This window comes from Salvelinus fontinalis, chromosome 2 (genome assembly GCF_029448725.1).
Source record: "Salvelinus fontinalis isolate EN_2023a chromosome 2, ASM2944872v1, whole genome shotgun sequence".
In the NCBI taxonomy this organism is placed as follows: Eukaryota; Metazoa; Chordata; class Actinopteri; order Salmoniformes; family Salmonidae; genus Salvelinus; species Salvelinus fontinalis.
This window is the reverse complement of record NC_074666.1, coordinates 39,775,423-39,802,203: the sequence shown is the minus strand read 5'-3', so window position 1 is coordinate 39,802,203 and position 26,781 is coordinate 39,775,423. Positions and strand designations below refer to the sequence as shown.

The 26,781-nt window shown below is 43.5% G+C and overlaps 1 protein-coding gene across 1 annotated transcript; it reads right to left on the bottom strand.

Moving 5' to 3' along the window:
* Nucleotides 1-612: 612 nt before the first annotated feature.
* On the bottom strand, nucleotides 613-13,520 carry LOC129818581 (derlin-2). The gene is made up of 7 exons (XM_055874625.1): nucleotides 13,384-13,520; nucleotides 6,839-6,904; nucleotides 6,617-6,690; nucleotides 6,295-6,388; nucleotides 5,466-5,661; nucleotides 5,237-5,327; nucleotides 613-1,103 (listed from the first exon to the last, which is right to left on the bottom strand). The coding sequence occupies exons 1-7, from the start codon at nucleotides 13,474-13,476 to the stop codon at nucleotides 998-1,000; spliced, it is 720 nt and encodes a 239-aa protein (XP_055730600.1). The 5' UTR covers nucleotides 13,477-13,520; the 3' UTR covers nucleotides 613-997.
* Between the last annotated feature and the right edge of the window lie 13,261 nt (nucleotides 13,521-26,781).

Below are 26,781 nucleotides of genomic sequence, written 5' to 3'. Positions count from 1 at the left end.
GACTTTCCTTGTCCACCAGTGACAACTTCCTTTGGCAAAGTTAAAGATTAGATCCTCTGGTTATTGACAATGGAACAAATAGGCATTTCAAAATCTGTATTGATTAAAATACGAATGTAATCTATAAGCCCTGCCATAAAAGGTAAAGAACTGCAAAAAGGTGAAGCGTATACTATTGACTGTATGTAACCGAAACTTAAAAAAAAAAAGAGAAGCCGTTTAGTTTCAATTTGAATACTGATAGGGTTTGCAGGGGTTTCAAAATGGCTAGTCTTGTCGAGCATAGAAGCCTGGCATGCAACACAATGGTCGGTCAAATTTATTCTCCCTTTCTTCCACACTGCAATGTCTTCTCCTACCACAGGAGGGCAGTACTACAGAGTAACGTATGCTTGTTTGATTTGTCCACAGTACATGTTCTACAGTTGCAATAAACAATGTAAGTTATGTAAGTGTTCTCACATTGTTGATCCTAGTGCATCCAAGCACTCTTTTGTTACTGGAATCAAATGACTGAATACATTACTAATTTCATTATGGAACTCCTTACAGAAAAACTTGCTTCAACTGATGCAACACTGCAGAAAATATACAAAGAAAATATCTCCAGCATTATCTACATATGCCACACGTTTATTCTTTTTAAAAAGTAAAAGAACACACTCAATCTGAATTCATTCAATCAGATTTTTTCCGCTGTTTCCCATCATTTGACAATATTGAGCATCATTCTTTCCCCACAGATAAAGCCAAATCTCAACCATCAAAAGTCACTTCCTGTTACGTCCACTCATGTGGTCTTAAAGTGAGAGTCTGGCTTATTGATCAGTTTGAGGGAGATGTAAGTCACACAACAATCTCCAAAAAGCTCTGGTTGGAGATTGCCGTTTTCCATCCAGAACTAGAGAAACAAGTCGGAAAAAAAGACCAAGTTTGTCCCTCTGTCTCTCACGGAGGAAAAGTCCATTATAAAGTGATCCTGTGGTGTGGGGCTAGATTAACCCCCGAGGCGCTGTCCCTCTCCCCAGGCGAACCCCCCCGGACGCTCCTCGGGAAGAGGGTTGTAGTTGGCATCCTCCTCTGGAGTGTCAAACAGCATCTTACTGTGAGAGAGAATTACAGAGACAGGTGAAGGATCTACATACAGTGCATTCGGCAAAATATTCAGACCCCTTGACTTTTTCCACATTTTGTTATGTTACAGCCTTACTCTAAAATGAATTAAATTGTTTTCCTCAATCTACACACACACAATACCCTATAATGACAAAGCAAAAAGTATATATATTTTTATAAAAAACATACCTTATTAACATAAGTATTCAGACTTCTTGCTAAGAGACTCGAAATTAAGCTCAGGTGCATCCTGTTTCCATTGATCATCCTTGAGATGTTTCTACAACTTGGAGTCCACCTGTGGTAAAATCAATTCATTGGCCTTGATACAGAAAGGCACTCACCTGTCTATATAAAAAGGTCCCACAGATGACAGTGCATGTCAGAGCAAAAACCAAGCCATGAGGTCGAAGGAATTCTCCGGAAACCTCCAAGACAGGATTGTGTCGAGAGACAGATCCGGGGAAGGGTACAAAACATTTCTGCAACATTGAAGGTCCCCAAGAACACAGTGGCCTCCATCATTCTTAAATGGAAGAAGTTTGGAACCGCCAAGACTCTTCCAAGAGCTGGCTGCCCAGCCAAACTGAGCAATCGGGGGAGAAGGGCCTTGGTCAGGGAGGTGACCAAGAACCCGATGGTCACTCTGCCAGAGCTCCAGACTTCCTCTGTGGAGATGGGAGAACCTTCCAGAAGGACATCCATCTCTGCAGCACTCCACCAATCAGGCCTTTATGGTAGAGTGGCCAGACGAAAGTCACTCCTCAGTAAAATGCACATGACAGCGGGCTTGGAGTTTGCCAAAAGGCACCCAAAGACTCATACCATGAGAAACAAGATTCTCTGGTCTGATGAAACCAAGATTGAACTCTTTAGCCTGAATGTCAAGCGTCCCATCTGAAGGAAACCTGGCACCATCCCTACGGTGAAGGATGGTGGTAGCAGCATCATGCTGTAAGGATGTTTTTCAGCGGCAGGGACTGGGAGACTAGTCAGGATCGAGGGAAAGATGAACAGAGCAAAGTACGGAGAGATCCTTGATGAAAACCTGCTCCTGAGCACTCAGGAACTCGGACTGGGGAAAAGGGTCACCTTCCAATAGGACAACGACCCTAAGCACACAGCCAAGACAACACAGAAGTGGTTTCAGGACAAGTCTCTGAATGTCTGAGTGGTCCAGGCCAGAGCCTGGACTTGACCAATTCTGGAGAGAACTGGAAATAGCTGTGCAGCGACACTCCCCATCCAACCTAACAGAGCTGTAGAGAATCTGCATTAAAAAAATGTGAGAACCTCCCCAAATACAAGTGTGCCAAGCTTGTAGCGTAATACCCAATAATTCTTGAGTCTAATCACTGCCAAAGGTGCTTCAACAAAGTACTGAGTACAGGGTCTGCATACTTATGCAAATGGTTATTTCTCTTTTTTTGCACAAAAATCTAATCCTGTTTTTGCTTTGTCATTATGGGGTATTGAATGTAGATTGATGAGAAAAACACAACAATTCAATCAATTTTAGAATACGGCTGTAACAAAACATGGAAAAAGTCAAGGGATCTGAATACTTTCCAAATGCACTGTATACCAAACAAAACAGTGCAATATGCTTAAGATGCATACATACAGTTGAAATAAGAAGTATACATTTTTTTATTTTTATTTTACCGTTATTTTACCAGGTAAGTTGACTGAGAACACGTTCTCATTTGCAGCAACGACCTGGGGAATAGTTACAAGGGAGAGGAGGGGGATGAATGAGCCAATTGTAAACTGGGGATTATTAGGTGACCATGATGGTTTGAGGGCCAGATTGGGAATTTAGCCAGGACACCGGGGTTAACACCCCTACTCTTACAATAAGTGCCATGGGATCTTTAATGACCTCAGAGAGTCAGGACACCCGTTTAACGTCCCATCCGAAAGACGGCACCCTACACAGGGCAGTGTCCCCAATCACTGCCCTGGGGCATTGGGATATTTTTTAGACCAGAGGAAAGAGTGCCTCCTACTGGCCCTCCAACACCACTTCCAGCAGCATCTGGTCTCCCATCCAGGGACTGACCAGGACCAACCCTGCTTAGCTTCAGAAGCAAACCAGCAGTGGTATGCAGGGTGGTATGCTGCTAAGGTGTATGCTACATACACCTTAGCCAAATAGATTTAAAGTCAGTTTCACAATTCCTGACATTTAATCCTAGTAAACGTTCCCCGTCTTAGGTCAGTTAGGATCACCACTTTATTTTAAGAATGTGAAATGTCAGAATAGAGATTTATTTCAGCTTTTATGTCTTTCATCACATTCCAAGTGGGTCAGAAGTTTACATGCACTCAATGAGTATTTGGTAGAATTGCCTTTAAATTGTTTAACTTGGGTCAAGCGTTTTGGGTAGCCGTCCACAAGCTTCCCACAATAACTTGGGTAAATTTTGGCCCATTCCTCCTGACAGAGCTGGTGTAACTGAGTCAGGTTTGTAGGCCTCCTTGCTCGCACACGCTTTTTCAGTTCTACCCACAAATTTTCTACGGGATTGAGGTCAGGGTTTTGTGATGGCCACTCCAATACCTCGACTTTGTTGTCCTTAAGCCATTTTGCCACAACTTTGGAAGTATGCTTGGGGTCATTGTCCATTTGGAAGACCCATTTGCAACCAAGCTTTAACTTCCTGACTGATGTCTTGAGATGTTGCTTCAATATATCCACATAATTTTCCTGCCTCATGATGCCATCTATTTTGTGAAGTGCACCAGTCCCTCCTGCAGCAAAGCACCCCCACAACATGATGCTGCCACCCCCGTGCTTCATGGTTGGGATGGTGTTCTTCGGCTTGCAAGCTTCCCTTTTTCCTCCAAACATAATTATGGTCATTATGGCCTAACAGTTCTATTTTTGTTTCAACAGACCAGAGGACATTTCTCCAAAAAGTACAATCTTTGTTCACATGTGCAGTTGCAAACCGTAGTCTGGCTTTTTTTATGGCGGTTTTGGAGCAGTGGCTTTTTCCTTGCTGAGCGGCCTTTCAGGTTATGTCGATATAGGACTCGTTTTACTGTGGATATAGATACATTTGTACCCGTTTCCTCCAGCATCTTCACAAGGTCCTTTGCTGTTGTTCTGGGATTGATTTGCACTTTTCACACCAAAGTACGTTCATCTCTAGGAGACAGAACGCATCTCCTTCCTGAGCGGTATGACGGCTGCGTGGTCCCATGGTGTTTATACTTGCATACTATTGTTTGTACAGTACAGATGAACGTGGTACCTTCAGGCATTTGGAAATTGCTCCCAAGGATGAACCAGACTTGTGGAGGACTACAATTTTTATTCTGAGGTCTTGGCTGATTTCTTTTGATTTTCCCATGAGGTCAAGCAAAGAGGCACTGAGTTTGAAGGTAGGCCTTGAAATGCCTCCACAGGTTCACCTCCAATTGCCTCAAATGATGTCAATTAGCCTATCAGAAGCTTCTAAAGCCATGACATCCTTTTCTGGAATTTTCCAAGCTCTTTAAAGGCACAGTCAATTTAGTGTATGTAAACTTCTGAACCACTGGAATTGTGATACAGTGAATTATAAGTGAAATAATCTGTCTGTAAACAATTGTTGGAAAAATTACTTTGTGTCCTGCACAAAGTAGATGTCTTAACCGACTTGCCAAAACTATAGTTTGTTAAAAGAAATGTGTGGAGTGGTTGAAAAACGAGTTAATGACTCCAACCTAAGTGTATGTAAACTTCCAACTTCAACTGTACATACATAACTCATCTGATAAATGGATGGTATATTTCTACTTTTATTAAGAGCTATTGATGTGCCCTTCCTTTTCTGGAATAATACCAATCAGGATAGACAACATTGTCACGGCCTCTTCCAAGGACAGCATACCTTCAGAACACCATGTCAAAACATTTGTTACAACATTGTTAATGTTGGCAATTTCCATATATTAATAACTATTGTTTACTCTGTATCAAGCTTACTGCTATTTGTTTATGTGTCCCCCATCTCTCCAGCAACATCATCTCTCAGCAGACAAGTGGGGTAAACACTACAGCTTCTATCATAAGACATTAATTATTGGACTGTACTAGAACCATATCAAACTTATAAATGGCCAAACTTACAGAAAAAAGGGAGTCTTGAGCCATCTGCCACCACCTGGCTGGTTTGGGAACACATCCTCCAGAAAGAAGTACACATGACCCACAGCGATACCTTAGGGAAGGGAACACAGCATTGACACGACTAGTCACCACTCCTCAATGGTCAATAAGGCAACATTTTGGATCTTAAAGCCATTAATAACATTGATGCATTACAGAAATTTGCTATGGTGGTTAGAGCGACTGGTACCTAGTAAATCCACAATGATGGAGTTGCCCAGCAGCAGAGAGAATCCCATGAGCACCCAAGGGAGAAAGGGCGCCTGAAAGTTCAGCAGGCCAAAGAAGTTCATGCGAACGTTGGGGTTACGCCTGCTCCACACGTACACCAGCATGATGGTGAAGGCTTGGCCCAAGAACACCAGACTCACAAAGGTACCAAATATCTTTGTGCTTACTGAGAAAAAAAGTGCTTGGTGGATTGAATTGTGGCATACAGCATTATTCGAGTTGATTTACCCTAACTTAGGAAAAGAAAGGGGATACCTAGTCAGTTGCACAACTGAATGCATTCAACCAAGATGTGTATTCTGCATTTAACCCAACCCCTCTGAATCAGAGCGGTGCGGGGGGCTGACTTAACTGACGTCCGCGGCATAATGGTTGATTTTCCCCCCTTGTCAGCTCGAGGATTCGAACCAGCGACCTTTCGGTTACTGGCGCAAAGCTCTTAACCTCTAGGCTACCTGTCGCCAACTGCAGACAATCAACCAATTGATTCTCAGGTTTGACAACTAGCCTAAACAAAGCTTTAAAAAAAAAATAATCATAATAATAATATTCAGGTGGCAAGGGATGTGACGTAAGAGCTTCTCATTAAGGCACCTGTGGATAACATAGGCCTACATATTTCCTGTACACACATACAGCATTATACAACAGTAGGCCTTAGTAAGAGCTCAATCAGAAGCTTGCTAAGAATGACAAATAAAGGTACATCAAGTCTATGTGGTGCTGAACATGTCTCGACTCCTGCAGTATCAACTAAGACCCTGAAAGTAACAGTGTTACAAGGATACAGTCATCAGAAGGCCACCGAAGAGGAACATGAAGACAAAGTCAGCAGTGCGGCCCCTGAAAGAGCCCTCCTCCAGCATACGACAGTATCGATACCTGGAAGCCAACGGTTAAGGTAATCTGGCAAGGGCAAAGCAAATACTAAACCTATAATTCACTATGATTAGACAGTTGCATCATGATTAAAAATGAATGAAACATGGCTCGCCGCCTTGTTCAAGACAAGCATTTTATTAGTCACATAGTGCTTCCAATCAAAGGGACGCAAAATATACATTTCACAAGTTCACTCAGGGCAAGGCATGTGCAACAGAAAAAGGATACAAAAAAATCATATTGAAAAGGAAGTTGAAGCCAACTGGACCGAAAAATAGAAAGTTGGTTATGAGTCTCCATACCTACAAGACAGAACAGAGAAATCAGTCAAGCTTGCATCTAATTTTTTTTTTAACTGCTACGCTTTTACACAGCAGGGCTAAGATTAAAAACTCAAAAATATTTTTAATATCTGACACAGTAGCTCAATGACCAATTGCATGTACTCACCTGATAATTCCTTAGTATCAAATCAGGATTGAAGTATAGTTGGAAAGGTGTGATAAGTTCTAGTTGCTGAGGGTGAGAGCAAAGAAAGTGTCATCATTAGAATCAATAGTTCACCTGATGATACATATTTTATCAGAAAAGTTAAGTCAACCATGAAATTTCATCAATCTTGGGGAAGTCTTGACAGTCTTTTAAATAGCAGCTAACAAACTGCAACTCTATGCTTAGCATGCTAAGGTTAACTAAGGTAAACGGTAGCTTTCGAAAACCCTTCTCTCCAGAGGGTTTTCAGCGGTTATCGTCGCCCACGTGGGCGACCTTCAATTCCGACCCTGTGTTTTAACGTCCATAATCATCGCTTGCCAAACGGGTTTTCTAAACATATGGTCCTCATCTTTCATATCAGCGAGAAAGAATCTTTCAAATAAAAAGGATACAGTAAGTGTAACCAATGTTCCCTCTAAGCTGTGACGCGGCCTATCAGCCCACGGAGAGAAGCACGAGATGGGGAAAACTAGAAAGTTGATGAAGTTCTGTTAGTTAACACTATCAACGTTTCCCTTTGCTGTGGCAATTGTGATCGAATCAACACAATAGCCACTTTCAATACAACATACTGAAACAAAACGAAATATGCAAGAGACAACGCAAATGCATCCAACAAGTTTGTAGAGTCACAAGCTTTATGTGCTAGGAATATGGGACCAAATACTAAACTTTTGACTACTTTAACACACCTAAGTGAATTTGTCCCTATACTTTTTGGTCTATGAACAGAGTATAATTTTGAAACAGTTCAACCGATATGGATGAAAATACCCTCAAATTAAAGCTGACAGTCTGTACTCAAACACTTTGGATTAAAGTGCAGAGCCAAAATGACAAAAAAATGAGTCATTGTCCCAATACTTTTGGAGGTCATTATATATGATTTGGCATGGCACACTGTCTAAGATCTATTGAAGATTGAAAGCAAAAATTTTATAAATACATTTATTTTTAACAACCTGAACATATAATTTCATACAGTGGTGTAGAGTACTTATGTAAAAATAGTTTTTGTATCTGTACTTTACAACTTTTACTTCACTACATTCCAAAAGAAAGTAATGTACTTTTTATACCATACATTTTCCATACATTCCATACATTTTCCCTGACACACAAAAGTACATTTTGAATGCTTAGCAGGACAGGAAAATAGTCAAATTTACACACTTATCAAGAGGTCATCCCTACTGCCTCTGATCTGGCAGAATCACTAAATACAAATGCTTCATTTTCATAATTTTTTTAAAATTGTAATTTAATTTGAATTGTGCCTTCTGGTTTGCTCAATATATGGAATTTGAAATGATTTGATACTTAAGTTATTTAGAAATTTAATTTACTTATGATACTTAAGTATATTTAAAACCACAATACTTTTAGACTTTTACTCAAGTATGACAATTGGGTACTTTTCCACCGGTCATGGCACGTTTTGTATAAGAACTATTTAAAATAATCGAAAATAGCAGCCTGGAATGTATTAGCGCCTGATTAAACAGACCACTAGGAGGAGAGATCTGACTTGCTCATTAGCATGGATGTCTTGCTAGCTAGATGTTGTTTTGCTACGTTCAAAACAACTGGGAACTCGGAAAAATACGAGGTCCATTTTTTATTTTAAATGTAACCTTTATTGAACTAGGAAAGTCAGTTAAGAACAAATTCTTATTTACAATGACGGCCTACCCCGACCAAACCTGGACGACGATGGGCCAATTGTGCACCACCCTAAAGGACTCCCGAGCGGTCGCATTTGCATTCGCTCTGCATTCGCTCTGCAGGTAGTATAACTTTTATAACTTTTCATTACATTTCATTATAGTACAACGATTTAATTTGTCCAACCTTAGCAATTTCTTCTTAACTAGCTACATAGCCGTCTGTGTATCAAAGATAACTGCGTAATTATCGTATTTCGTCGTCTCGTTGTCCACTGCTATCTGCCCAGCAGCTAGCAAACGTCCACCGTCTACCGAATAGTAGTATAACTTTTCACTACATTTCATTATAGCACAACGGTCTGATTTTCATTTTCATTACAGTACAACGGTTTGATTTGTTTGATCTTAGCTAGCTACATAGCCGTCCTTTATCAAACATAATTGCGTCGTTATTGAGGTTCGCTAGCGAGCTATTTTCGTTCGAAATTAACGCAACGTAGCCAACACTGCCACCGAAGAGCATTGTAGAAACGATTACAATACAACGGAACGACTTGTTTTGTGTAGTGTTAGCTAGCTACATAGTTTTCTTTGCTAGCTTTGTATCTAAGATAATTGTGTAACTTTGAGTAATTATCGGTTAGCTAGCCAGCTAGTTTCGCCTGCCGCGCTGCCGTCCTCCTACCTAGCCAACACTGCTAGCTAACACTGCTAGCTAGCCAACTTCTACCGAATAGCAGCACTGTAGAAACTTACATTACAACGGAACGACTTGATTAGCGTAGTGTTAGCTAGTTGTCTTTGCTGTCCTTGTATCCATGATAATTGTGTAGTTTAGAGAAACTTAGAGAAACTGTCGAGGTCACCTAGCCAGCTTCACTTTCAACAACGCAGCTACTGCTAGCCAGGCTACTTCACCAGCCAGCAGTACTATATCATTTTAGTCAATAAGATTTTTAATTTTATTGATTTTTTGCTACGTAAGCTTAACTTTCTGAACATTCGAGACGTGTAGCCCACTTGTCATTCTAATCTCCTTTGCTTTAGCGTAGCCTCTTCTGTAGCCTGTCAAATATGTGTCTGTCTATCCCTGTTCTCTCCTCTCTGCACAGACCATACAAACGCCTCACACCGCGTGGCCGCGCCCACCCTAACCTGGTGGTCCCAGCCCGCACGACCCACGTGGAGTTCCAGGTCTCCGGTAGCCTCTGGAACTGCCGATCCGCGGCCAACAAGGCAGAGCTCATCTCAGCCTATGCGTCCCTCCAGTCCCTCGACTTCTTGGCACTGACGGAAACATGGCTCACCACAGATAACACTGCTACTCCTACTGCTCTCTCTTCGTCTGCCCACGTGTTCTCGCACACCCCGAGAGCTTCTGGTCAGCGGGGTGGTGGCACCGGGATCCTCATCTCTCCCAAGTGGTCATTCTCTCTTTCTCCCCTTACCCATCTGTCTATCGCCTCCTTTGAATTCCATGCTGTCACAGTTACCAGCCCTTTCAAGCTTAACATCCTTATCATTTATCGCCCTCCAGGTTCCCTTGGAGAGTTCATCAATGAGCTTGATGCCTTGATAAGCTCCTTTCCTGAGGACGGCTCACCTCTCACAGTTCTGGGTGACTTTAACCTCCCCATGTCTACCTTTGACTCATTCCTCTCCGCCTCCTTCTTTCCACTCCTCTCCTCTTTTGACCTCACCCTCTCACCTTCCCCCCCTACTCACAAGGCAGGCAATACGCTTGACCTCATCTTTACTAGATGCTGTTCTTCCACTAACCTCATTGCAACTCCCCTCCAAGTCTCCGACCACTACCTTGTATCCTTTTCCCTCTCGCTCTCATCCAACACTTCCCACACTGCCCCTACTCGGATGGTATCGCGCCGTCCCAACCTTCGCTCTCTCTCCCCCGCTACTCTCTCCTCTTCCATCCTATCATCTCTTCCCTCTGCCCAAACCTTCTCCAACCTATCTCCTGATTCTGCCTCCTCAACCCTCCTCTCCTCCCTTTCTGCATCCTTTGACTCTCTATGTCCCCTATCCTCCAGGCCGGCTCGGTCCTCCCCTCCCGCTCCGTGGCTCGACGACTCATTGCGAGCTCACAGAACAGGGCTCCGGGCAGCCGAGCGGAAATGGAGGAAAACTCGCCTCCCTGCGGACCTGGCATCCTTTCACTCCCTCCTCTCTACATTTTCCTCTTCTCTCTCTGCTGCTAAAGCCACTTTCTACCACTCTAAATTCCAAGCATCTGCCTCTAACCCTAGGAAGCTCTTTGCCACCTTCTCCTCCCTCCTGAATCCTCCTCCCCCTCCCCCCCCCCTCCTCCCTCTCTGCAGACGACTTCGTCAACCATTTTGAAAAGAAGGTCGACGACATCCGATCCTCGTTTGCTAAGTCAAACGACACCGCTGGTTCTGCTCACACTGCCCTACCCTGTGCTTTGACCTCTTTCTCTCCTCTCTCTCCAGATGAAATCTCGCGTCTTGTGACGGCCGGCCGCCCAACAACCTGCCCGCTTGACCCTATCCCCTCCTCTCTTCTCCAGACCATTTCCGGAGACCTTCTCCCTTACCTCACCTCGCTCATCAACTCATCCCTGACCGCTGGCTACGTCCCTTCCGTCTTCAAGAGAGCGAGAGTTGCACCCCTTCTGAAAAAACCTACACTCGATCCCTCCGATGTCAACAACTACAGACCAGTATCCCTTCTTTCTTTTCTCTCCAAAACTCTTGAACGTGCCGTCCTTGGCCAGCTCTCCTGCTATCTCTCTCAGAATGACCTTCTTGATCCAAATCAGTCAGGTTTCAAGACTAGTCACTCAACTGAGACTGCTCTTCTCTGTATCACGGAGGCGCTCCGCACTGCTAAAGCTAACTCTCTTTCCTCTGCTCTCATCCTTCTAGACCTATCGGCTGCCTTCGATACTGTGAACCATCAGATCCTCCTCTCCACCCTCTCCGAGTTGGGCATCTCCGGCGCGGCCCACGCTTGGATTGCGTCCTACCTGACAGGTCGCTCCTACCAGGTGGCGTGGCGAGAATCTGTCTCCTCACCACGCGCTCTCACCACTGGTGTCCCCCAGGGCTCTGTTCTAGGCCCTCTCCTATTCTCGCTATACACCAAGTCACTTGGCTCTGTCATAACCTCACATGGTCTCTCCTATCATTGCTATGCAGACGACACACAACTAATCTTCTCCTTTCCCCCTTCTGATGACCAGGTGGCGAATCGCATCTCTGCATGTCTGGCAGACATATCAGTGTGGATGACGGATCACCACCTCAAGCTGAACCTCGGCAAGACGGAGCTGCTCTTCCTCCCGGGGAAGGACTGCCCGTTCCATGATCTCGCCATCACGGTTGACAACTCCATTGTGTCCTCCTCCCAGAGCGCTAAGAACCTTGGCGTGATCCTGGACAACACCCTGTCGTTCTCAACTAACATCAAGGCGGTGGCCCGTTCCTGTAGGTTCATGCTCTACAACATCCGCAGAGTACGACCCTGCCTCACACAGGAAGCGGCGCAGGTCCTAATCCAGGCACTTGTCATCTCCCGTCTGGATTACTGCAACTCGCTGTTGGCTGGGCTCCCTGCCTGTGCCATCAAACCCCTACAACTCATCCAGAACGCCGCAGCCCGTCTGGTGTTCAACCTTCCCAAGTTCTCTCACGTCACCCCGCTCCTCCGCTCTCTCCACTGGCTTCCAGTTGAAGCTCGCATCCGCTACAAGACCATGGTGCTTGCCTACGGAGCTGTGAGGGGAACGGCACCTCAGTACCTTCAGGCTCTGATCAGGCCCTACACCCAAACAAGGGCACTGCGTTCATCCACCTCTGGCCTGCTCGCCTCCCTACCACTGAGGAAGTACAGTTCCCGCTCAGCCCAGTCAAAACTGTTCGCTGCTCTGGCACCCCAATGGTGGAACAAACTCCCTCACGACGCCAGGACAGCGGAGTCAATCACCACCTTCCGGAGACACCTGAAACCCCACCTCTTCAAGGAATACCTAGGATAGGATAAAGCAATCCTTCTGCCCCCCCCCCCCCCCTTAAAAGATTTAGATGCACTATTGTAAAGTGGTTGTTCCACTGGATGTCATTAGGTGAATGCACCAATTTGTAAGTCGCTCTGGATAAGAGCGTCTGCTAAATGACTTAAATGTAATGTAAATGTAATGTGATACAGCCTGGATTCGAACCAGGGACTGTAGTGACGCCTCTTGCACTGAGATGCAGTGCCTTAGTGAGGCCTTCAAAATCATGAAGTTAGTGATATTCAGGTCGGGAATTATAGAAAGAGGCCCGAGTTTCCGAGTCGGAAATCCGAGGTGAATACCATTAAAAATAGATCTCTGTCGGAACTCTTTTTTAGCGAGTTCCCAGATTTTAGCGAGTTCGCACATTAGTCGGATACCTTCGAGTTCCCAGCTGTTTTGATTGCGGCAGTAAACCGCACAAAAAAAACAGCAATGTAAACGTTACGAGATGCACTTGTGCTCACAGATAATCATACATTGAGAAGTTTCGCTACCAACTGCATAGTCTATTTAGCTACTGACCATTGCACACATTTGGTCAATTCGATCAAGGTCGGTGACAGCCCAACTACAGTCAATAACAATTATTTGGCGACACAAACACAGCTGTCTAGCACTCTAGCTACTTGATGTGCACTACCGTACTGTCTTTGGCACTTACGTTTTGCCAGAGACGCGCTAGCTAAAAGCAGCAAGCTAGTGAGTTAGCAGACTGACACCCACGGCTAAACGCCAAGCCCTGACCCTGTCTACATTGCCGACAAGAACATGTTTCAGATGAAATTCTAATATCTTACCACGGCAGCGGTGGTGAGGACGCAGGCAGTTGTGTATGCCCGAGTTACAAAAGGAATCTGTAAATATTCCTGCTGAAAAGTCTGGTAAGCCATTTTGGACTAACTGAAGGCTTCCGGCACTTTCTTGACACGTCATCACATGGTGAGAAAATGCCGCGTTCAAAACAACTGGGATCACGTCAAATCATGACGTCACTGACCTTTAGTTCGGAAATTCGGAGCTCTAGAAAGAGGCCTGAGTTCCCGAGTTGGAATTCCGAGTTGGTTGACCGTTCAAATTGATTTTTTCGAGTCGGAGCTCGTTTTTTTTCGAGTGCGAAGTTGTTTTGAACTCTCGGAAGTCGGAGATGTCCAAGTTGTTTTGAACGCGGCATAAAGGGGAGTTGCTGTGAGTTTTTATGACCTGTCATTGGTTTGTCAGTCCACGTTCTTTTTGTGTGAGCCAATGGTGTGAGCGAACCACAAACCTGTCAATCACATAGTCGATGAAACGATGGCATTCATTGATTGGTCCGCGTATGTCTCTACAGCAAATAGGAAGAAGGGGAGTGAGGTTTTGACTAGAAAGGAACGGATTTTCATCCGTCACGAGGTTAGATACAGTATTTCAAATATATTCAGTATGTCAACAAAGTTAACATACATTGCGTTATCCCGTAACTACCTTTCATCTACATCTTATACTTATATTTTGTGTGTGCGTTTTCTTCAATATGGCAATGAATAAGGACAAATAACTGCGCATATTACTTTATTTATGAAGTATTCCACTAGATGAAAGAACTTGACCAATGACAGCTGACAGTATTTACTCTTCCATCTCCGTTACATCTTCCTCAATTTGAAGTCTGGGATGTACGCCATGTGATTTTATTTGCCATATGCCTTTTTCAACACCTTTTCTCACCCTTTCTCTCCCTGTTTCCTTTCGTTATATTTCCTCGCAACATCCACCAGGTGGGCTTTTTCCTCACTTGTTCCTTACTCTCTTCTGTTCTAGCTCTGAGTAGCTCTTTTACTTTGTTCTTCTCCAACATCTCTCTTTCCTCTCCTGCTTCGCCCTGACTCTCTCAGCACTTCTAGTTTCCATACCTTTACAATGATGCACTTGAAAGAGAAATCCCATGTAAGACAGTGATCTGCGATATTATTATTACTCATTCTCTAGCATGAAGTCAATTTAATCTATTGAATCCTAAATATGACACTTAATTGACATTCCTGAACCTCAGGACATTCTGCAGCTGGTACAGCTTTATTTCTGACTTCTTCATCCCCTCCTCAATTTCGCTCTTCTCTTTTGCCCACTTCTCTTCTTTCTCCCTTTGCATTCTCTCCATTTCACTATTCTTTCTCTCCCACTCCCCGTAAACTCCCATCACTTCCTCTTGTCCATGCAGGAACAGAATCTTAATATTCTCTCTTTCCAGAGTCTCTATCGCTCTCTCCTCTCTCAGCTCAATTATCCACTCCTCTGTTGCCTGCATGCTCCTCTTCTTGGGATGGATTGCACCAACATGGATTAACTCTTAAAAACTTGGTTAAATCAAGGTTTATATAGTAATCTTGTAGCAGCTAACTTTAAACCTAGTTTAAAATTAATCCTAGTTAAATGTAATCCTTCTAAACTAAGTTTAATTTTGACTTTAAACCAAGATAAAATGTAATCTTGTTGCTCCATTATTGTAAAGTCAAATTTAAATTTTGTTTAGGGATTAAATCTAAACTGCCACTGGAGGAGGTTTAAATTAATCACATTTTCAGTGTGTTTACAATTTTAGCTCCTGTGCCTTATCATGTTTGTAAAACTCAACCAGCCAGCAAACTAATTTGACAACAAAGTGCAATTAATTGCATAATTTAGCCCGAAGTGAAAACTCACTTTGCTAGCTAGCTAGCTAGCGAGCAATAACCAGTGCAGGTTTGTTTCCATAGAATTAGAACATATTGCTATGGGGAATCCATTATGACACGTGTCACAAATCATAGTTTAGTGATTTAACTTTAGATTAACTAATCCAGGTTTAAAATTAAGTGGTGCAACACATCTGATTAATTATAAACCTATGTTTACAAAATCTAGATTAGGTCTAATCTAAAATTAATTAAAACTTGGTGCAACCCACCCACAATCTCCTCCTCCTTCATCCATATTTTACCCTGTTAATCCCAGAGGTTTTGTAGGCCAGCCTTGGACCATCTCCCCCTGTCCTCCTTTCAGGCTACTTGTGTCTGATTCCTCTCCCTGGCCTGCTTTGGACAAAGCTGTCCCCAAACCATGCCTAATGAGGTTCCTTCCATTCTTCTCTCACACCTTCTCCACCCTTTTCATTTTCAGCAAACAGCCTTTTGTCCACTGTCACCTTCTCTTACTTAGCCAAGGACATTATGTTCTCCATCTTCACCTTTGCTATCTTGACCTCCATATTTTGTCTGTCTGCCACTGCACTTTCTCTCTGTTTCTCAAACACCTCTTTCTCTCCAGCTTCCATTGGTTGCAGTGTACCTCGTTAGAAGTCTCATTCTCAGTAGCTCTTCTATTTGCTTTTGGCTTTCTTGCTCTTGTTCCTTCCTCATCTTGTTGACTTTCTCCAACAGCTCTCTCTACAACTCTCTCTACTTTCATTAAGAAAGTTTGCATAGAACATAAACTCAGCAAAAAAATAAACGTCCTCTCACTGTCAACTGCGTTTCTTTTCAACAAAATTAACATGTGTAAATATTTGTTTGAACATGACAAGATTCAACAACTGAGGCATAAACTGAACAAATCCACAGACATGTGACTAACAGAAATTGAATAATGTGTCCCTGAACAAAGGGGGGGTCAAAATCAAAATTAACATTCAGTATCTGGTGTGGCCACCAGCTGCATTAAGTACTGCAGTGTATCTCCTCCTCATGGACTGCACCAGATTTGCCAGTTCTTCCTGTGAGATGTGACCCAACTCTTCCACAATGGCACCTGCAAGTTCCCGGACATTTCTGGGGGGGAATGGCCTTAGCCCTCACCATCCGATCCAACAGGTCCCAGACATGCTCAATGGGATTGAGATCCGGGCTCTTCGCTGGCCATGGCAGAACACTGACATTTCTGTCTTGCAGGAAATCATGCACAGAACGAGCAGTATGGCTGGTGGCATTGTCACGCTGGAGGGTCATGTCAGGATGAGCCTGCAGGAAGGGTACCACATGAGGGAGGAGGATGTCTTCCCTGTAACGCACAGCTTTGAGATTGCCTGCAATGACAACAAGCTCAGTCCGATGATGCTGTGACACACCGCCCCTGACCATGACGGACCCTCCACCTCCAAATCGATCCCGTTCCAGAGTGCAGGCCTAAACGCGAATCCGACCATCACCCCTAGTGAGACAAAACCGTGACTTGTCAGTGAAAGGCACTTTTTGCCTGTCCTGTCTGGTCTGTGGCGGTGAGTTTGTTGCCGGTGATGTCTGGTGAGGACCTTCCTTACAACAGGCCTACAAGCCCTCAGTCCAGCCTCTCTCAGCCTATTGCGGACATTCTGAGCACTGATGGAGGGATTGTGAGTTCCTGGTGTAACTCGGGCAGTTGTTGTTGCCATCCTGTACCTGTCCCGCAGGTGTGCTGTTCAGATGTACCGATCCTGTGCAGGGGTTGTTACACGTGATCTGCCACTGCGAGGATGATCAGCTGTCTGTCTTGTCTCCCTGTAGCGCTGTCTTAGGCATCTCACAGTACGGACATTGCAATTTATTGCCCTGGCCACATGCCTTCCTCATGCCTCCTTGCAGCATGCTTGCACGTTCACGCAGATGAGCAGGGACCCTGGACATCTTTCCTTTGGTGTTTTCAGAGTCAGTAGAAAGGCCTCTTTAGTGTCCTAAGTTTACATAACTGTGACCTTAATTGCCTACAGTCTGTAAGCTGTTAGTGTCTTAACAACCGTTCCACAGGTGCATGTTCATTAATTGTTAATGGGTCATTGAACACGTATGGGAAACAGTGTTTAAACCCTTTACAATGAACATCTGTGAAGTTATTCGGATTTTTACGAATTATCTTTGAAAGACAGGGTCCTGAAAAAGGGATTTTTCTTTTTTTGCTGAGTTTATATGCCACAATTGCCTGTTAGGGTGCGTTTCCATTTCACTATCTTAAATTGATGAAAACAGCTGGACATAACGACTTGAAAACTTTGCAAAACCTATTATTGAAAAAAAATGTGCTGTTGCATATTTCCATGACCTATTTAGCCAAATTGCGCATTAATAAATTGGCGAGAGTCTGTGTGCCCTCCCACCTATCTGTTTAATCTCTCAGGCAGCCAGCATCGATAGAATGTAATCTTTGACAAATATTTGCCATTTTTTTTATAATTATCATGTGCCAATTTATCGCCACGGTCTGTGCCATTGTGGAACTTGCACTCCTGTATATCTGAAATAATTGGATGGTGAAACTTGCGAGCCAACCAGAAGAGCAAGTCAAAGCAATTCAGGCATTCTTGAAAGTCATGCAAAGAAACATTCTTTTTATCGTTGAAAAACCTGAGCATTTAGAATTAATTATGGAGTGGAGCTTTATAGTTTTGCGGTGACGTCACGTACCCCGCGTACCTTCAAAAATTATTGGTCAATCATCATCTATTCGTTTGTCGCAATAAAGACATTTCTAAATAAGAAAAATACACCCCTGTCGAACGGATCTTTAGAAAATGTATCCTATATCTGCCGTTTCCATTAGAGATGTCACAATTGTTTTTGTGTGCAGTTGTCTACTTTGATGCTACTGTGCATTCGGAAAGTATTCAGACCCCTTCTATTTTTCCACATTTTGTTATGTTACAGCCTTATTCTAAAATTGCTCAAATCAATTATTTCCTCATCAAGCCCGTAATGATAGAGTGAAAACCGTTTTTTTTGTTTTAATGTTTTGAAAATGTATAAAAATAATATTTTTGAAGTATTCAGACCCTTTGCTATGTGACTCGAAATTGAACTCAGGTGCATCCTGTTTCCATTGATAATCCTTGAGATTTTTCTAGAACTGTCACGTTCCTGACCTGTTGTCTGTTATTTTTGTATGTGTTTAGTTGGTCAGGGCGTGAGTTGGGGTGGGCATTCTATGTTTTGTGTTTCTATGTTTAGGCCATTGTTAATTAGCCTTATATGGTTCTCAATCAGAGACAGGTGTTTGTCGTTTCCTCTGATTGGGAACCATATAAAGGTAGGGTGTTCACACTGTTTGTTTGTGGGTGGTTGTCTTCCGTGTCTGTATTGTATGTTCGTACCACACGGGACTGTAGCGTTTTGTTTGTAGTCATTACCTGTTCGTGCGTTCTTCGTGTTTTATGTAAGTACTCTATTTCAGGTCTGTCTTCGTTCGTTTTGTTATTTTGTAATTATTCCAAGTGTTGTTTTGTGTTCGTCTTTGTGGTTGAATAAATTCATTATGTTCTCAAAACCCGCTGCATTTTGGTCGGATCCCTACTCTTCGGACGAAGATTAGAACAAGCGTTACAACAACTTGATTGGAGTCCACCTGTGGTAATACCAATTGATTGGATATGATTTGGAAAGGCACAAACCTGTCTATATGAGATCCCATCCATAGATTATATAGATTTATATAGATTATATAAAATAAAATGTAGAGGGAGGGCATAGTGGTAGAAGCCGAAAGGCTGTTCAGTAAGAATGTTGTGATTGTGGAACGGGTGGACACAGTGCAGCATTTGGTGGATTCCAGGTGCAGAAAGAGACTAGAGAGACCCAAAGATTTAAAATCCTGCATAATGTCTCTTATGAACACCGGTGTGCCACAGGGCTGCGTGCTGAGCCCCCTCCTGTACTCCCTCTTCACCTACGACACGGTTCCAACACCATCGTCAAGTTCGCAGACGACGCCACGGTGGTAGGTCTGATCAGAGACAATGGCGAGTCAGCCTACAGGGAGGAGGTCAGGCACCTGGCTGCATGGTGTGCTGACAACAACATGGCCCTCAATGCAAAGAAAACCAAGGAGCTCATTGTGGATTACAGGAAGTCTAAAAGCTGCAGCCACACCCCACTTCTCATTGATGGCACTGAGGTGGGGCGTGTGCCCAGCTTCAAATTCCTGGGTGTCTACATCTCCGAGGACCTCTCCTGGACCCTCAACTCCTTAACCCTGGTCAAAATGGTGCAGCAGATTCTATACTTTTTGAGGAGGCTGAAGAAGGCCCGCCTGTCTCCCAAGATCCTGGTGAACTTTTACCGCTGCACAGTCGAGAGCATTCTGACTAACTGTGCCACAGTGTGGTTTGGCGGATGCTCCGTGGCCGACCGGAAGGCCCAGCAATGGGTGGTGAAAACCTCCCAGCACATCACTGGTCCCCAGCTCCCTGCCATCATAGACCTCCAGCGCAAGTGGTGTCTGCGTAGGGTGCGCGGCATCATCAGGGACCCTTCACATCCATGCCACAAACTGTTTGCCCTCCTACCATCAGGCAGGCGGTACAGGTCTCTATGTTCCCGCACTAGAAGGCTCAAGAACAGTTTCTTTCCAGCTACTGTAACCCTGCTGAACTCTGTTAGCTCTACTAGCCATATCCACCCGCCCACCGCTTAGTACTGCCTCCCAGGAACCTTGTTGCACTACTGTCTTTGCGCTCTTCACGGTACTACTGGACTATTGGATTTAAGGGTATTATTCAGTTGTACATGTACATGTCTACCTCGGTAACCTCATTGCTGCTATCCCTGCATTTCAGTTGCATGCCTCATTGCACTTTCAATTTGCCTTCATTGCACATTTAGAATTGCCATTTGTACTTACCATTTGCCTTCATTGCATATTTATACATCCCACTTAATGACATACATTGTTCTTAATTATTTTACTTGTACATTTTTTTACTCTTTTATTTGCACTTCTGGTTAGATGCTAACTGCATTTCATTGTCCTGTACTTGTTCAATGACAATAAAGTTGAATCTAATCTAAATCTAATCTTATGCAGAGGCTGCAAGGCAGATTGGTGGAACTATTAGGCAGAATGATGGAGATAATAGGGTTACTCTAAGTAAGCATTTCACAGTAAGATCTACACCAGTTGTATTCGGCGCAGTGGAAAATACAATTTGATTTGATTTACTCCTGGAATAAGTGGACCTACTGTAGGACATGTTGCTTATGTTGGTCCAGACACAGATATGAGACCTGCTCAGAAGTCCTGCGCTCACAAATCTGTTGTTTCAAAGCACACCTTAATAGTTAATCAGATTGACTCTATAGCCTTCATTGGAAAGGTTATCAACCTGACTGTGTTTGTGGAAAGAAGAACTGCCAAGTTGAAGATCATTGTGGAAGCAGCAACAGAGTTTTTAGGAGTAACAGATGTTACTGTCGCCATGATTGTTGACATGTTGACTCCTAACAATACTAATGATGGACTGTCTCCGTATGATGATAATTAGAGTTATGGTTTTTGTTATCCTTCAGTGGAATGCCAGAAGCCTTGTTGCTAACGGTCAGGAGTTTAAGAAGTATTTAATAGATTTAGATGTGATATGTGTTCAAGAAACATGGCTTAGACCACATCTTGATTTTATTATTCCTGGTTATTGTTCAATCAGATCTGATAGATCAATTGGACAGGGTGGTGGTTGTGCTACGTTCATAAGAGAAGGTCTTGTATATCTTAATATAACTGTCCCATCTGAATATGAATGTAATATTAAGTTACACAGATTTTACAACCTTTGCCGTCAACTATCTGTAGTGATGTTTGATGAAATATAAGGAGAATTGCGCTCTAGAAAGATATGGTGTGGCGACTTTAATACACATAATAGTTTATGGGGAAGCACACATACAGATGCTAATGGTACTATCTTGGAAGATATGATGGAAACAAGAGCATTAGCATGTCTTAACAATGGATGTGGCACAAGAGTTGATGTTGTTAGAGGGGTTACATCCTGCCTGGACCTCACAATGGCTTCTAACTGTGTGAATGGAATGGAATGAATGATTTTACTTTTGGAAGTGATCATTACCCTATTTCGTGTACCATTAACTTTAATGTTACTATTCCAGGTGGACCAATCAGAAGATGGGACTTTCATGAAGCAGACTGGGAAAAGTTTGGTGATCATTGTTTACAGTGTGTTGCACAGTTGTCTTTAGAAAGGCCGGTTGATGTATGTGCTGCCTCTGTGACCTATCTGATTTTGAGTGCTGCAAATGTATATGTACCAGTGAGTAAAGTAGGTGAGACAAGGAAGGTGGTTCCATGGTGGACTGAAGAGTGCACTATGGCTATTCGAGAAAGAAATAGGGCTTACAGTGTGTTGCGTAGAAATATGACTACTGAGAATCTACTTGATTTCCAAAGGAAGAGAGCTTTAGTATGTAGGGTCATTAAGTCTGTAATAGAGAAATGCACAGAGATAGTTTTGCTCTACAATAGGCAGGGGTCCTGAGCTGGGGGATGTATGGTCTGTATTGAAGAAGATGACTGGAAGAAGCAAGTTCTCGAATTTTTTACATCAGCCGATGTCACAAAGTGCTATACAGAAACCCAGCCCAAAACCCAAAACGGCAAACAATGCCGATGTAGAAGCACGGTGGCCAGGAAAAACTCTCTAGAAAGGCAGGAACCTAGGAAAAGGGGTGGCCAGTCCTCTTATGGCTGTGCAGGGTGGAAATTATAACAGTACATGACCAAGATGTTCAAACATTCATAGATGACCAGCAGGGTCAAATAATAATAATCACAGTGGTTGTAGAGGGTGCAACAGGTCAGCACCTCAGGCGTAAATGTCAGTTGGCTTTTCATAGCCGATCATTCAGAGTTAGAGACAGCAGGTGCGGTAAAGAGAGAGAGTCGAAAACAGCAGGTCCAAGGGACCTGGGACCAGGGTAGCACGTCCAGTGAACAAGTCAGGGTTCCATAACCGCAGGCAAAACAGTTGAAACTGGAGCAGCAGCACGACCAGGAGGACTGGGGACAGCAAGGAGTCATCAGGCCAGGCAGTCCTGAGGCATGGTCCTAGTGCTCAGGTCCTCCAAGATAAAGAGAGAGCGAGAAAGAGAGAGAATTAGAGGGAGCATACTTAAATTCACACAGGACACCGGATAAGATAGGAGAAATACTCCAGATATAACAGACTAACCCTAGCCCCCCGACACATAAACTATTGCAGCATAATTACTGGAGGCTGAGACAGGAGGGGTCGGGAGACACTGTCGCCCCGTCCGACTATAACCCCAGACAGGGCCAACCATGCAGGATATAATCCCACCAACTTTGCCAAAGCACAGCCCCCACACCACTAGAGGGATATTTTCAACCACCAACTTACTACCCTGAGACAAGACCGAGTATAGCACACGAAGATCTCCCCCACGGCACAAACCCGATGGGGGCCAACCCGGACAGGAAGATCACGTCAGTGACTCAACCCACTCAAGTGACGCACCCCTCCTAGGGACAGCATGGAAGAGCAACAGTAAGCCAGTGACTTAGCCCCCATAAAAAGGTTAGAGAAAGAGAATACCAGTGGAGAGAGGGGAACCGGCCAGTAAGAGACAGCAAGGGCGGTTCCTCGCTCCAGTGCCTTTCCGTTCACTTTCACACCCCTGGGCCAGACTACACTCAATCATAGGACCTACTGAAGAGATGAGTCTTCAATAAAGACTTAAAGGTCAAGATCGTGTCTGCATCTCTCACATGGAGAGGCAGACCATTACATAAAAATGGAGATATATAGGAGAAAGCCCTGCCTTCAGCTGTTTGCTTAGAAATTCTAGGGACAATAAGGAGGCCTGCGTCTTGTGACCGTAGCATACGTCTAGGTATGTAGGGCAGGACCAAATCAGAAAGATAGGTACTGTAGGAGCAAGCCCATGTAATGCTTTGTAGGTTAGCAGTAAAACCTTGAAATCAGCCCTAGACTTAACAGGAAGCCAGTGGCTAGCACTGGAGTAATATGATCAAATTTTTTGGTTCTAGTCAAGATTCTAGCAGCTGTGTTTAGCACTAATTGAAGTTTATTTAGTGCTTTATCTGGGTAGCCGGAAAGTAGAGCATTGCTGTAGTCTAATCTAGTGACAAGTGACAAAAGCATGGATTATTTTTTCTGCATCATTTTTGGACAGAAAGTTTCAGATTTTTGCATTGTTATGTAGATTGAAAAAAGCTGTACTTGAAACAGTCTTGATATGTTCGTCAAAACAGAGATCTGGGTCCAGAGTAACGCCAAGGTCCTTTACAGTTTTATTTGAGTGTCACGCCCTGACCTTAGAGATCCTTTTTATGTCTCTATTTTGGTTTGGTCAAGGCGTGAGTTGGGGTGGGCATTCTATGTTTTGTGTTCTATGTTTTCTACTTCTGTGTGTTTGGCCGGGTGTGGTTCTCAATCAGAGGCAGCTGTCTATCTTGTCTCTGATTGAGAACCATACTTAGGTAGCCTTTTCCCACCTGTGTTTTGTGGGTAGTTGTTTTCTGTTTTGTGTCTGCACCAGACAGAACTGTTTTGGTTTCGTTCGTTCTCGTTGTTGTTTTTGTTATTCAGTGTTCAGTTTTATTAATAAATCATGAACACTTACCACGCTGCTCTTTGGTCCACTTCTTCTTCAGATGGCCGTTACATTGAGACGACTGTACAACCATCAAGATGAATTGTCAGATCCAACAGAAGATCTCTTTGTTTCTTGGGACCTTGAACTAGCATCCACTTCCTTATGTCTGAAACACAGGCTTCCAGGGAGGGCACTTTTGGGGCTTCACCATGTTTCATCGAAATGTACAGCTGTGTATCGTCCACATACCAGTGAAAGTTAACATTATGTTTCCGAATGACATCACCAAGAGGTAAAATATATAGTGAAAACAATAGTGGTCCTTAAACGGAACCTTGAGGAAGACCGAAATTTACATTTGATTTGTCAGAGAACAAACCATCCAGAGAGACAAACTGATATCTTTCCGACAGATAAGATCTCAACCAGGCCAGAACTTGTCCATGTAGACCAATTTGGGTTTCCAATCTCTCCAAAAAAATGTGGTGATCCGATGCTATCAAAAGCAGCACTAAGGTCTAGGAGCACGAGGACAGATGCAGAGTCTTGGTCTGACGCCATTAAAAGGTAATTTACCACCTTCACGAGTGCAGTCTCAGTGCTATGATGGGGTCTAAAACCAGACTGAAGCGTTTCGTATACATTGTTTGTCTTCAGGAAGGCAGTGAGCTTTTTCATTTTTTTTTGAGGAATGGGAGATTTGATATAGGCCGATTAGTTTTTAAAATATTTTCTGGGTCAAGGTTTGGCTTTTTCAAGAGAGGCTTTATTACTGCCACTTTTAGTGAGTTTGGTACACATCCGGTGGATATGGAGCCGTTTTATTATGTTCAACATAGGAGGGCCAAGCACAGGAAGCATCTCTTTCAGTAGTTTAGTTGGAATAGGGTCCAGTATGCAGCTTGAAGGTTTAGAGGCAATGATGTAATGTAAGATCAGAGCCTTTTTGCTAGATGTGTGGCAGAAGAGATGGGACTCTGAGCCCAAGGCATTTATATGCCCTCCAAAAAAAGGTCGGTGGACCAAGATTCAAAGGTCAGATTAGGAGGGAAGAGGTGGTGTTTGCTCGATTGAGCTTAGGACATTGTACATTGAACTCGTCATTACATCTGGTTGCCAAGCATGTGAATGGTTTGTGTCTGGAGTGTATGGTCGATGAAATGGTGGAGCATGTGTTATATTGTTGTAAGTATGTTGAAGAGAGGGAAAGATTGAAGTGGAGGGTCATTGTGGTTTGGCAGGGTTTGGAAGGGATTTTGGGAATGGGGATGGTCTATTAGAAGTTAGTAGGTCTCTTTTTTATTTTCTCAGAAGTACTGAGCTAGGAAGGAGGATTTAGAAATGGCAGGGGTAGGCCGTCATTATAAAATAAGAATTTGTTCTTAACTGAAACTCCCCAGTTAAATAAAGGTAAAAAAATGTAAATGTTGTAAACCGTGATTGACCATACACTCCAGCACAGTAGGTGGCGGCATGTACCTTTAACTTTGGTTTGTGGACCGCCGTTACATCATAGAAGAAGAAGTGCATGTCAGAGCAAAAACCAAGCCATGAGGTTGAAGGAATTGTCTGTAGAACTCCGAGACAGGATTCTTAAATGGAAGAAGTTTGGAACCTCCAAGACTCTTCCCGGCAACACTGAGCAATTGGGGGAGAAGGGCCTTGGTCAGGGACGTGACCAAGAACCCAATTGTCACTCTGACAGAGCTCCAGAGTTCCTTTGTGGAGATGGGAGAACCTTCCAGAAGGACAACCATCTCTAAAGCACAACCAATCAGGCCTTTATGATATGATAGAGTGGCCAAATGGAAGCCACTCCTCACCAAAAGGCACCTAAAGGACTCTGACCATGGGAAACAAGATTCTCTGGTCTGATGAAACCAAAATTGAACTCTTTGGCCTGAATGACAAGCTTCATGTCTGGAGGAAAACTGGCACCATCCCTACGGTGAAGCATGGCGGTGGCAGCATCATGCTGTGGGAATGTATTTCAGCGGAAGATATTGGGAGACTAGTCGGTATCAAGGGAAAGATGGACGGAGCAAACCATCAAACCTGACAGGGCTTGAGAGGGTCTGCAGAAAAGAATGGAAGAAACTCCCCAAATACAGGTTTGCCAAGCTTGTCGCGTCATACCCAAGAAGACTCGAGGATGTAATCGCTGTCAAAGGTGCTTCAAAAAGTAGTGAGTAAAGGGTCTGAATACCGCTTTTTTATAAATTTGCAATTTTATTATGGGGTATTCAGTGTAGATTGATGAGGGGAAAAAACGATTTAATCAATTTTAGAATAAGGCTGTAACGTAACAAAATGTGAAAAACATCAAGGAGTATAAATGCTTTCCGAATGCACCATAATTAGCATTTTCGAATCTGAGAGTAGGCAAATATATTTATAAAAGTCACCTTGTCCGAGAGATTTACAGTTATCAAAACGTCACGCCAGGGTAAGCCTACACGAAACACAGCCCTTACTTTAACTTTAAGTGTTTCTAAAATCCCCTATGGGAAAAATGAATGTTTGAAAAACGAATGGAACCATTTCCCTGTTTGACCTCTAGGTTTTATGGGTATTATGACTCATACTGTGGTACTACACTGAACAAAAATATAAACGCATGTAAATCGTTGGTCCCATGTTTCATGAGTGGAATTATAAGATCCCAGAAATGTTCCATATGCACAAAAAGCTTATTTTTTTTCTCAAATTGTGCACAAATTTGTTTACATCCCTGTTAGTGAAAATGTCTCCTTTGCCAAGATAACCCATCCACAAGTCAGGTGTGGCATATCAAGAAGCTGATTAAAGAGCATGATCATTACACAGGTGCACCTTGTACTGGGGACAATA